This window comes from Podarcis gaigeae (genome assembly GCF_964106915.1).
Source record: "Podarcis gaigeae genome assembly, chromosome: 3".
NCBI lineage: Eukaryota > Metazoa > Chordata > Lepidosauria > Squamata > Lacertidae > Podarcis > Podarcis gaigeae.
The window spans coordinates 60,647,130-60,659,304 of NC_139680.1; the positions used below are offsets into that span (position 1 = coordinate 60,647,130).

At 39.8% G+C, this 12,175-nt stretch overlaps 1 protein-coding gene and 1 long non-coding RNA gene across 7 annotated transcripts in view; both read right to left on the reverse strand.

Moving 5' to 3' along the window:
* The window catches only part of MAP7 (microtubule associated protein 7), a 97,560-nt gene that overhangs the window by 16,377 nt on the left and 69,008 nt on the right, over positions 1–12,175 (reverse strand). For all 6 annotated transcript variants that reach the window (XM_083731663.1, XM_083731662.1, XM_083731660.1 and 3 more), the window contains exons 4-6: positions 11,863–12,026; positions 11,295–11,412; positions 7,905–8,015 (exon numbers count right to left, since the gene is read on the reverse strand). In XM_083731663.1, coding sequence (XP_083587789.1) covers positions 7,905–8,015; positions 11,295–11,412; positions 11,863–12,026 — 393 coding nt within the window. The remainder of the gene's footprint in view (positions 1–7,904; positions 8,016–11,294; positions 11,413–11,862; positions 12,027–12,175) is intronic.
* LOC310841149 lies at positions 90–7,896 on the reverse strand. The gene is made up of 2 exons (XR_014562385.1): positions 2,112–7,896; positions 90–1,936 (listed from the first exon to the last, which is right to left on the reverse strand). It is a non-coding gene; the product is annotated as an uncharacterized lncRNA (long non-coding RNA).

The window sequence follows — 12,175 nt, forward strand, 5'->3', positions numbered from 1 at the left end:
CCCCCTGGCAAGAATATGTTTATGACAAACATTAAACAGCTACAGACTCTTCACTCCATTTACTTTTTATAGTATTATTTCTAGTTCACTTTTTATTGTCAACACACCTTTTCAAGAAATTTTTGACATATATCACAGTGCTCTGATGAGTAATAGATGTTCTGTTCCTCCTAACCAGAATATATGTATTTCAATGTGAAGCGTATAGAGTGGCTCATTGTGAAAGGTTTTTTAAAAGTTATTTCCATGCACCATCACTACCGTTGCTCATGTCTTTTATTTATCAGCTCTCACAAAGAAAACATTTACCATGGCCTGTTTCACCCCCTCCAAGAAGCTTTGAAATGCAACTGCCTCCATTTCTGTTGCTTCTTGCAATGTGCAAAAGGAAAACACATGGGAGATGCACATGTTCTACATGCATTGCATGATTTTCCACATCAATGAGATGCACATGTTTCCTTTCAATCTGCAACAAGTAGTGGCAGAAAGTGTGAAAGCTTGCCCAATAAGCTTCATCAATCTGCTTCTCGCCTAACACAGGGTTTCATGACACACTAGAACTGCTCCAAAGTCCATTTTTCAGGTGGTTATGTCACGCTTTTCACATACATGGAGAAACAATTCTTCTAATGTGGGGAAAGAAGTAATCTCTTCTGAAACTGGTATGCATTCACAGAGAAACAGACAGATAAAAGCATTATGTAAGTGGATCCAGATTAAGTTAGCTATACACAGGTCTGATTGAAACCAAGGGGACAAATTAACCGCAATTTAACATCAGTAGCCCTTGTTTCCAAGTGCAACTTAGACTTCATCCAACCCTGAAGCACAAATCACATCTCAAACTTTTCCTGGAAGGAACTTGAATGCTCCTTCTAATTTAATTTTATCACCCCGGGGAAAATGGAGTTGCAGAAGAAAAATTTTCTCACATTCATAGTAGACTGCCTGCATAAATGCTCTTACATAATAAACTGCTGCAAAAGAGGTTTTTCGTCAATAGAACCATGTCCAGACAGATTACATAAAGTACAAAATATACTATGTATGCCCCCATTAAGGCACATCTGTGGCCATTAAAACTTGAATCTTAAAAATGCAGGGGGGGGGGGGGAGGCATTGCAGTAAAATCTTGAGGAACATCATTTGCATTATTTTCCCCCAATGAGCTGTTCCGGGCACCACTTTTCTCTGCCTACTATGAAAGTCAGCAGATTCCATTCTCCGCCACTTCTTACACACACATTCGCTTCAAGAAACTGTTCACAAGCAAAGTACAAGTTCATGGGAGGGAAAATAATTGAAAGATTCAAGGAAGAAACATTGCTGAGTACTATTGCTCTTGCTGCCCTTTCATTTCCCTGCCTCCTGCTTCTTCTGTAGCAGCACCTTGAAACTTAAGATAGAAACACATGCTTGGAGGCAAACTGAGGGCTTGGAACCTTGCATTTTCCCTTTAACACAAATGCATGGGTGAAACTGAGTGTGGGGGAGCATTTTACCCCATTTTTCTCTCAAGTCAGACTCTGAAACTGGAAGTAGGGGTAAAAATGAGGGGGGATTTGCAAGTCATAATCAGTAGACATGGGAAGAATTAAATATCTTTCTCCCCTACAAATTTTCCTTGGAAAACCTGAGTGAACTGATTATTTTCTAATCATTTGTTTCTCCCAGTTCTGCATGGTTCAATATTGATAAATAATAAAAGTAAAGTTGGCACTGTTATCTATTAGCAACTAGAAAAAGTTGTAAAAGCTAATTGCCAAGTTAACAACATAATGCATTTGTACCACACCACCCCCACATTTTGTATCAGAAAAGCAAAATAAACTGCACAACTTCACTTGCTATCATGAATGTTTTACATGCTTCTGTAAAATTTGCTATCAACACAGTTCTAGGCCAAAATTAGAGGCCGGTGTGTGGTGGTGGGCTATGCACATGTATCCAGTGGCGTAGCGTGGGGGGTGCAGGGGGGGCGGCCGCACCGGGCGCAACATCTGGGGGTTAGGGTTAGGGGCGCAAATCCACGGGTTAGGGGGTGCAAATCCATGGGTTAAGGGGCGCAAATTACTTGCCTTGCCCCGGGTGCTGACAACCCACTCTACGCCACTGCATGTATCTCTTCTGTGCATGCAAGTCCTTATGCACTAAGAGGAAGGTGATGGCAGTAGCACCTTCCTGTTATTGCTGGTGCTTCCCCCCTGCCAGCAATGTAATGCCAGAGAAGAGAAGTTGTAGAACATTGCAGCTTCTTCCCAAGATCAGAAATATCACAACATCCAGTTCCTCCAGTACTGGTGAGTAATAACATAAGCATGTTGAACAGGAAGAGTAACGTACAAACTGGGTCAGAGCTTCCATGCCTAGAACAGGTTAGACAGAATTGAATCTAAAGTTTTGGAGAAATAGGTTCTGAATATATGTGGTGACAGAACAAACACAAATGCTGTATATGTCTAGGAGAAAAGTGGTAGGATATTACAAAGTTATATGTTGATGGATGAAATTAACAAGCCCATTTGCCCCATATCTAAACAATTTAATAAAAAAAACCTACTCCACATCAGCTTCTACCAGCTGAAGATCAATCAAGAGAAAAGCAGAGATATTTTTCCACTGGGAAATCAAAGTGAAACTATTTGGAAGGTGAACAATTTTGACTCCAAAGCACTGTAACAAAAAGGAAGAAAAGTTCAAATGCATTGTGGTACTTTCTCCTAAGCATAGCCATGAAGAGGTTTCAGTAGGAATCAGTTAAATTTAACCCCATGTAGGCACTATGAAAAAGGGATGCACACTTAGCTAGGTGCTGCATAATTTAGGTCTCGAGATCCCGTTTAGTTTTCATTGACCTGAGGGGTCATGCTAGAACAATTAGGAGTAATTCTCTTGGACTGGCTTATCAAACAGCTGTGTAATAAAATAAAATAAAAATGTATCCATTTTTTCCTACAAAATAGAAAATTTACTTATGTCAGAAATCTAAACCCAATACATTGCTTCAAGTTGGAAAGTATTTTATCATCCTTAGGATATTTAGTGAATATATGTTCATAAAAGATTAGATTTTAGAAAGGAAATTGCACTTTGTTATTGTTATACTACAACTACACTCTTTACTGTTAAAATTGGTCTAAACAGGTAAATGAAAGAAATGGGCTAAATGTAACTCTGGAATATAACTTTTCAAAAACATCAGGGACTATTCAGATTTTGTAAACAGCACCAGAATATTTATGAACTCAGGATTCAGGTCTAACTGAAATGTGTGCTACATCCCCAGTAAAAGGTTTTGAACATATATTTTATGCTTTAGAGCAAAAAGACGGAGCTATTTGATTTATTTATTTTTTACCCATCTGAATTATGTGCACTGTGGAAGCCAACAGTGAAGCTAAGGGCCACCTTTTCCTTTACCTACTAGAGGCATAACTGAAAAATTAAATGCAAAATGCAATTGTGCAAAAGTATGCTAGCATTTTATACGGTTAAACACTTTTCTGAGCAATTAAAATAGTTGTACTCAATTTATTGTATGCATAAGAGACAATGTGTGATAGAGACAGAGTAGACTCACTGAAACGAGTAAGTCCAATTATTTCAATTGGTCCTTTTGAGTACCATTAACAATGGATAAATTTGTGTCACATGAAAACTGCTACATATACAGAGCATATGAAACTGCCTTGTACTGAACCCATCTGTGTCTATTAGTCCATCTAACTAAATATTTTCAGCCAGGGTTTCAGATAGGAGTCTTACCTAGCCCTACCTGGAATGTAGGTATTGCACCAAGGACCCTGTGCATGCAAAGCTTGTGGCCTGTCACTGAGGGATAGTCCTGTGTGGTGTTACCTTAATGCATCCATTAGTGGAAAACTACTTAGGGTGCTCCAAATGGATGGTGGGTATAGACAACTATTTACTTGGAAAGTTGTCACCAACCAGCTAAATGGCAAGGATAAATTTGCCACTTTCAGTAGTTCCTATTTGATGTTGCTGGACAAAAGCTTGAATGGCCTTTTTGATATGTCTTATACCAGGTTGCAGAACCTGTGCTTTCAAGGAACCTTGGGCTTCGCAGACAGTACAATTTATGTTGATCTCAATATGATCTCACCTCCTGGACAGGCACAGATTACACTATGTGTGGGGTTTGTGGAGAGCCGATGTGCTGAGTCCACCCACGCAATCTAAAAACAAAGCCAGTTTGGCTACAGTCCTGCAGTTGGTTCAGAGAGCTATTTTCATTTTCTGTACAATATGTTTTTTCTACTAATCCTGTTGTGAAATCATCATGGAGCTAAGTAAGTGGAGTGGGGGGGGGTGTGAGATCCAAAAACTAGTACTATTTATTATGCATAGGGAATTTACTTCTGAGTAAACATCCATAGGATAGGAATGCAAGTTCCCTTCATATTTTGAGCTGGGAGTCTTTGTTGGGTGCAGGATCTGTTGAGAAAAAAATAATAAAATGCCCTAGCTTTATAGCCATGCTTTTGCACACCACAGCTTAGCTCCTGAAACTGGCCTGGCTAAGGGCCATCTGGAGTCTAATTTGTGAGGCAACGCCATTTTGGGGAGCAAGGGTGGGGAACTGCTGGCTCTCCAGGTGTTCCTTGACCACAACTCCCAACATCCCTGAGCACTGACGTATGACAACATCTGGTGGGCCACAGGAATCAGGTTTTCGTTCTACACCAGAGATGCCGCACAGCCACAAGAGCAGAGGACAAAGGGTGCACACATAAAAATACAGCGGAGCACACATAAAAATACAGTAGATACACACACAAACACAGAAAATGTGGCTCGATAGACTTTTTCTTTCCCTCACATAATACCAGAATGAAGGATCAGCCAATGAAGCTGAACGATGCGAGGATTCAGGACAGACAAAAGCAACTACTTTTCCACAGAGCACATACTTAAATATGGAAGGCACTGCTGGAAGACATGACGGTCACCGACTTGCATGGTTTAAAAATGGCGTTGGACAAATTCATGGATGAAAGTATCCTTGGCTACTAGTTACAATGGCTGTGTACCTCCTCCAGTATTGGGGAGAGTATGCCTCTGAACATCAGCTGCTGAAGCTCATAAGCAAGCTTGCTCCTCTTGTACTCATGCACTGCTTGTGGGCTACCAACAGCCATCTAGTATGCCACTGTAAGCAGCAATATACTGGACTAATGTTGGCCTCGTCTAGCCAGGCTCTTCTTGTGTTAGAATAATAGAATTGTAGAGCTGGAAGGGACCACAAGGGTCATCCAGTCCAACCCCCTGTAAGGAATCTTTTGCCCAACGTGGGGCTCAAACCTACGACCCTGAGATTAAGAGTCTCATGCTCTACCAACTTAGTAGCAGATGCAGCAGATGTAGTGGCAAATAGGAAAAAAACTGGAATTCTTTTGTATAGCTCTGCCAGCCATACATTTGTGTAATGGAGGGGGAGAAGATAGATGACAATCTGACCCTTTAGGGGGAATACATAATTGATAGTCCTTAAAAGTGCATTTAATTCTTCGGGTATCTCAAAAAATGCTCGTGTTTAAAAGGCAAATATGACACTTGGCTCCAATTCATATTTAAAGCCATGATCCAAAAATGCAATTTAGGACTACAGAAGAGCTTTTCCATACATAGTTTTCCTCCATTTAATACCAGTGTCACATCATGTCATGTCAGAAGGAAAACTGCTTTTGAGACTCAGTTTCAAAGGCGGCTTGTCAAACAGTGCACAAGGATGCAGCAATGGGAGGGGGTGGAGAGTTAGCTCTCACAGTGGCCCAGCTCACTGCTCTAGATCAGAGATGGGGAACCTCAGGCATTGTGGCCAAATACAGCTCTCTAGACCAGGCATAGGCAAACTCAGCCCTCCAGATGTTTTGGGACTACAACTCCCATGATCCCTAGCTAACAGGATGAGTGATCAGGGATGATGGGAATTGTAGTGTCAAAACATCTGGAGGGCCGAGTTTGCCTATGCCTGCTCTAGACTTCTCTACCTGGCCCATGAAATCCTCCACAGGCCGCACCCCTTTCTAGCTCTGCTTTGCACCCTGATAGTTTTTGCCAGGATGGAATGTGTCCTTGAACTCTGATAATAGATCCGAGATAGAGAGAAGTATATGAGACAAACTAGCTGTACTACTATACATAGAGGGAGAAATACATCTGAGACTCCACCCACTTTTGCTTCTGGCTTCACCCACCACTGGTATAGTTCCTGTCAAAGCATTCTCAAAAGCAATGCCACCAGGGCTATGAGAGCTATAATCTCTGATAATACGAAGAAACCTAGCTGGTAAAACTCTTAATGACACCCAGGTAGCTCTTCAGAACAACTGAAACTGGGAATCTAAAGGACCAAGTTTGGTAGGTCAAGAGTCAACTTTGAAAATCGCTCTGCATTTTCACAGCAAAACTAGGTTTCCACATTCATTTAAATGTTACACGAACACTTCTGCCTGAACATACAGAAGTCTAAATTGTCATGGAATGGATGTACTGGGGAACTTGGAAAGTAAGTTTAAGGAGAGCACTTTTCAGGAGCAAAACACATGCGATTACAACCACTCCTTTCAAAGCTCAATTCGTGATTTGCAAACAGGCACACTTATCTACAAACACCACTTGCAATAAATAGGAAGTGTGTATCTCTTTTCTGCCTTCCAATACATTTTATCATAAATCTTAAACTTTTTTTAAAGAGAAGAGTTAACTTTTTTTGGGGAGGGGATCTTTGAAAGTTTCTGTGCATTAATATAGAAAAGAAATAAACTATTTTTCTTGTGTAAGAACAATTTCTTGAGAAATGGTACTTTGCTACCTAAAAGGTTGTTACAGCCAGATCAGTCACTCTTTGACAATGTTTCAAAGCTACGGCATATGAACTATCAGCCTGGCATACAACACAGCATGGGGACACATATATTGCCATACATGCAGAAAAGCACACACAAATACTGAAAGCAAACCCCACAGATTGCAAAGACATAATCAGAACAATCCTACGCATGTTTACCCAAAAGCAAGTCCCATTGAATTTAATGGTACTTACTCCCAGGTAAGGGTGTATAGGATTGCAGCCTGGGTTTACCAAACATATGAGACCTTCCAACCAGTTTCACAATACTGTCTTAAAATAATTGATAACCTTTTAAATATATATATATAAATAAATAAATATCAACCTATATTTTAAAAATGAGTATCTGCAACAAATCAGATTACAACACTCTGGATATTTTTGGTTAACACTGAGATAGTATATTTCATCTATCGGTTTCTAAGCAACGAACATATGAGACAGACCCCATTTTTTGTTCTATGTCCAATAAAACATTAAAATGAAAGAAGCATCTCATTTAGCTGAACACCCCCCACCTCCAGCCGAAAGACTGAAATATGATTTGGAATAAAGCTTATCTTTCAAATCAAGTCACTGTGTAAGATCACAGAGTCACTGAATATCCAGTTTCTTACCCTACTTAAGCCAGTTATCTGAATGCCCTGGAGAAATTCAATAACTTGTTTTTAAGTGGTTAAAAAAATATAAAATGACCAAATGAGTATGGTCTAGTGGTGATGTTCAAAAAATTAAAATGGATTCCATGCAGTATGGAGAGATAGATGAGCTAGTTCTTTAGTTTTCAATTCATTTACTAAAAAACCTGACAGAAGCACTGCTTTTAGCACTTGCTAAGTGTACCGATTCAGGCAAGTTTCAATATTTCAGATATGTGGTGTTTTTTTTCTTTCCAAAACATGGTCTTGTGTTGGAAGCTTTTTTCTTTCCTCTTTGCAATGTAAATAAAGTGCCTTTAATAGTTGCTGAGGTTTTACAGAACATTTTAGCTCTTTCCTTTCAGTTGTTCCTTTTAAAAAAACTGTACCTCTGTCTGGAGAATTTAGTAATGTTGCAGATGAGGAGGAGAGTCGCTTGTTAATGACTGGATCAACATGTTTCGAAAGGTTCATTGTTGAAACAGATCGCCTGTCTGGATCTAAAACAAATGGAAATAATGCTAATTGACAGCCCACATGCAGAAATGCAACTTCCTAGTCCTCTAGAGGGAAAAGTATACCAGAGTAATAGGTTTTCTTCCTATCAAATGGCACCTTTAACAAACAGGAAGGACTTTCAGGGGACTTTGTAGGTGACTCAAAGACTGGGCACAAAATGATATAATGTCAGGTTGCCATCATTATTCATTCAGCATTTTAACGAGACAAATCTGAATGAAATGGCAATAAATAAACACAATGAAATTTCTATGTCCATCTCATTGTGCTTACAAAAAAGGTGATGCAGTAAGCCTGGAGGAAATATGGGGAAATGATAGAGAAGCATTGACATGCCTACCCATATTTGGGCTTTATAAAAACAAATCTGTTTAAAAAGAGCATTTGGCTACTAAGTTCTGGTTTGCATGTACAAACCTTGGCTACAGCTCATGGTTAAGGAGGAGAAGGTTTTAACCACAGGCCCTGATTCAGGCAATAGACGAAGTGTAAGCTTGGTGTAGCCCAGCATGTAGTAGGAGCAAAAAAAAAAAGAAGACATAGCAGAGGCAAAGGGGCTGCATGCTTCTTTCCAGAAGCCTGAATTTTCAGTCTCGGTAAGCCACATATTAGCCTATGTGTCATGCAAACCAGAAGGAAGTAAGTCTTTTGACCAGGATGCTTCAGAATCATGAGCACCTGTATTATTAAGATGAGACAGGAGTGAATACAGCCAGCACACCATGCCAAGAAAGGAGACCAAAGAAGGGGACCAAAAGTTAGGCAGACTCAAAGTTCTAAGAATTCCTGTAAATAAATTATAGAGGATATGAAGCTGATTTAATGGATTTTGTTTTTTTAATTATAAAAACTATTTATATACTGCTATATCATGCTAAATATCAATCCAGTTAACATATATATATATATATATATAAAATCTATAAGTATATGAGAACTTATTTGGGCAGAGGCTTGCACAAATCTAACCCTGTGCCCTGAAGCAAATAGGGATATCTGCCCATATTTGCTGTTTGTTTATTTTATGTGTGTTTCATACGTTAATGCGATTGTTTTATTTTATCATTGTCTGAAAAGGTGGGATATAAATTTAAATAACAAATACGTAATTTTGAGGGTTCTTCCCCCAAAGGGAAAAGTTGGTGTCACATAAAATAGATGCCTTACCAAAAGCATCCATTATTGAATGACCATTTGGACAAATGTCATACTATCCTAATCATTCCAGCCATTATACCAACACCTATATGCCGCTTTTTATTAGGACTTTTTTCATTGTCCATACCCACTTTTTCTTATCCTCTCCACCATTTACACTAGCATGATATACAATCCTAGCCATTTTGCAATCCTAGAGTGAAATTTCTCCTCCACCACCAGCCTTTTTTTTTAATAAAAACAAAAACAAAAAACAGGATAGGCCAAAAAAATCTGCAATTTTAATATTATTTTTTCTATAGCAGAAGATAAGCAACTAGTAATGTGAGGAGAAAGCATGAGGGCTGGGAGGGGGGGATTGCGAAAAGCTGTTGTGAGTGGTGAGAGAGGTTAGAAAGGAAAAATTAAGAAGTGCTAGGAGAGAGCACTGAAGCAGACATGACCAGAATGCCATCTGCCATATTTGTTTGGAGAGACAGAAACTGCATGTCTGGAGAGAGGGGAGGGAGGAGTGAATGGTAATCTGAAGGGCAATCTGCAGCACACATACTTTGTAATGGGGTTTATTTTACTTTCCTTAAATGCTGGCTTGGTTTGAGAATGCACTATCACGCTGCACCACCCTTCTCTTCCAATGCTGCAAAGTCAGCAGCTGTGCTATGCTGAGAACTTAACAGTTACTTCAAGAGCACAGAAAGGTAAGCGCACAGTTTAAAGGGATTTCAGTTGTAAATGAGAGGTGGGAAGTGGGGAGAAAGGAGGATAAAAAAAAGAACTGAACAACTATAATCCCCCAAAAGGAATTTTGAAAATGTTGTTTGCTTCTGAAAGTAGTGGGGGGGGGGGGGAGAAGAGTCCAAATACTGTATATAAACAGAATCCCTTCAAAACTGTATGCTGTATTTTGAGAAGCTGTGCCACATTCTTTAAGTCACCCAATAATAGCTTGGTAAATGTGAAGAGGCAGGGGCTATCTATCAGCTCTAGTCTATGCAGCAAGTGTTAGGCATGCACTGTCTCTAACGAAAGATGGTTTAGTTACTGGTGTACTGGTCCTATTCTGAGGAGATAAACTACTGGTGATAAAAATAAAACCAACAAAATCACAGGGATTTATGTACCGGGTTTTCTAGCACCACCCAGAGGTCTGAAGTGGTACTCCAAGCCTGCTAAATCGAGAAAGGTGAATGATGATTCAACAAAATAACCTAGGGACAGAATGCAAGACAATGATTTTCAAAAGTAAAGAAAAATTTAAAAGGCAGCAAACAAGTTATAAAGAGAGAAGCAAAGAGAGTAAGTAGAACATTGTTATGGAAAAGCAACTGTTTATTGATTTTGCAACACAATGAAATTAGTAGTAATACGAAGTACTTGCTCTTGGTAAGCGCAATGATACACATATTTGTTTCATGATAAAGGCAGTAACACCCATTATTGAGCTTGTGTAGAAGAAAGTATTCGATATATATGCAAATTCCTAATGTTAAAGCGTACCAGGCATCTCTTTAGAATTAAAGCCATCGCATGACACCTGCATACACAGAATGCGCTTGGGGAAAATACTGCATGATTTATTTTGTACCTGATATTTTGTCAAACTGAACTTTTTCAGAGGAAAGGAGAAAACTACTTTAAAATCTTTTCAATATTAATGAATATTAGTTATGCTGATGAGTGGACCCGCCACCCACCCACCCCAAACACTGGCTTTTAAAGCAGCAACAAAACAAACCCCCGCTTCCACTTTTTATAGAAGAATTCACATTGTTTCCCTAAAATACTCATATTAATAAAGTTCGGCAAGTACATGAGTTTTCAAAAGTTTGGCTTAGACCGAAAGACTGCTGGCACACACACACAAGGTCAGAGAAGAGACAGGCAGAGAGAGAGCGAAAGAGACGAACAAAGCAAATTAAGTGCAAATACAGATGGAGTGAAAAAGAGCAGTCAGTTCTTAAAGCATTAGTTCAATTTCTCATTTGTGAGCGCTTAGGCAGAAAAGGCAAGAAGAGTGGAAAAGTTTCCTCAATCACAGTCCATAAACCCATATTAGCACAAAGTTAGGGAGCCAGGCTGAGACACCTGGTCTCCTGTTTTACCTGTATTGTTAATGCTGCTGCTGTTATGAAGTGCACCTCCCCAGGACCACCTATTTTGCTTTTGTTTCGGTTTCTGGCTCCTCTCAATTGTGCGCCGCACGACCGCTTCATGGCGCTCCTAATGAGATAACACACAGCTAAATGTCTGAACAGAGGCAGCCATATTTTGACAACAACAATGCAATCAACAAGGGTACAATGTGTTCATCTTCAGGTGTGCCCAAAGAGCCATTCCGAATGGAGACATGCATGAACTACCAAGTACACCCATCCTGCTGTATGGGTGGTCACTGCTGCTCATTGAGGCTCACAGACTTTTCCTGCCTACCTGCAAGTCATTTATTTCTTAAATTCATATCCTGACCTTCCATCCAAAGGAGCCCAGGGCCTCAAACACACCAGCAATAAAACAATAAAAAATTCTAAATACATCTAAAAATGTATACACAGTGGAGGGAATGCAGGAAGGAGCCTACATTGATGCTAGTGGCAAAAAAGTAAATGTGTTTTCACTGCTGAAGGTGGAAATTCAGCTTCCCATAAGATCCCCCTAGGACAGTCCGCTTACCTTGTCCTCTTCTATCCGCTGTCGGCGTTTTTCCTCCACTGCAGCTCGCCTTCTCTCTTCTTTTAGTCTCTGCTCTTCTAATTTCTTTTTGCGCTCCTCTAGGTGTTTCTCATAATATTGCCTTGCTCTCTCTTCTTTTTCTACCCAGGCAGCTTCTCTTGCCGCTAAACAGCAACAAAGGAAATTTCACTTACAATGCTGTTTGCCTGGCAATATTCCCAGTTTGAACACCTTAACAGCACTCTAGTATTAAGGTCATTTCCCATTTTAGTTGCAGTAAGGCTGGTTATTACAGTGGCACCTCGGGTTAAGA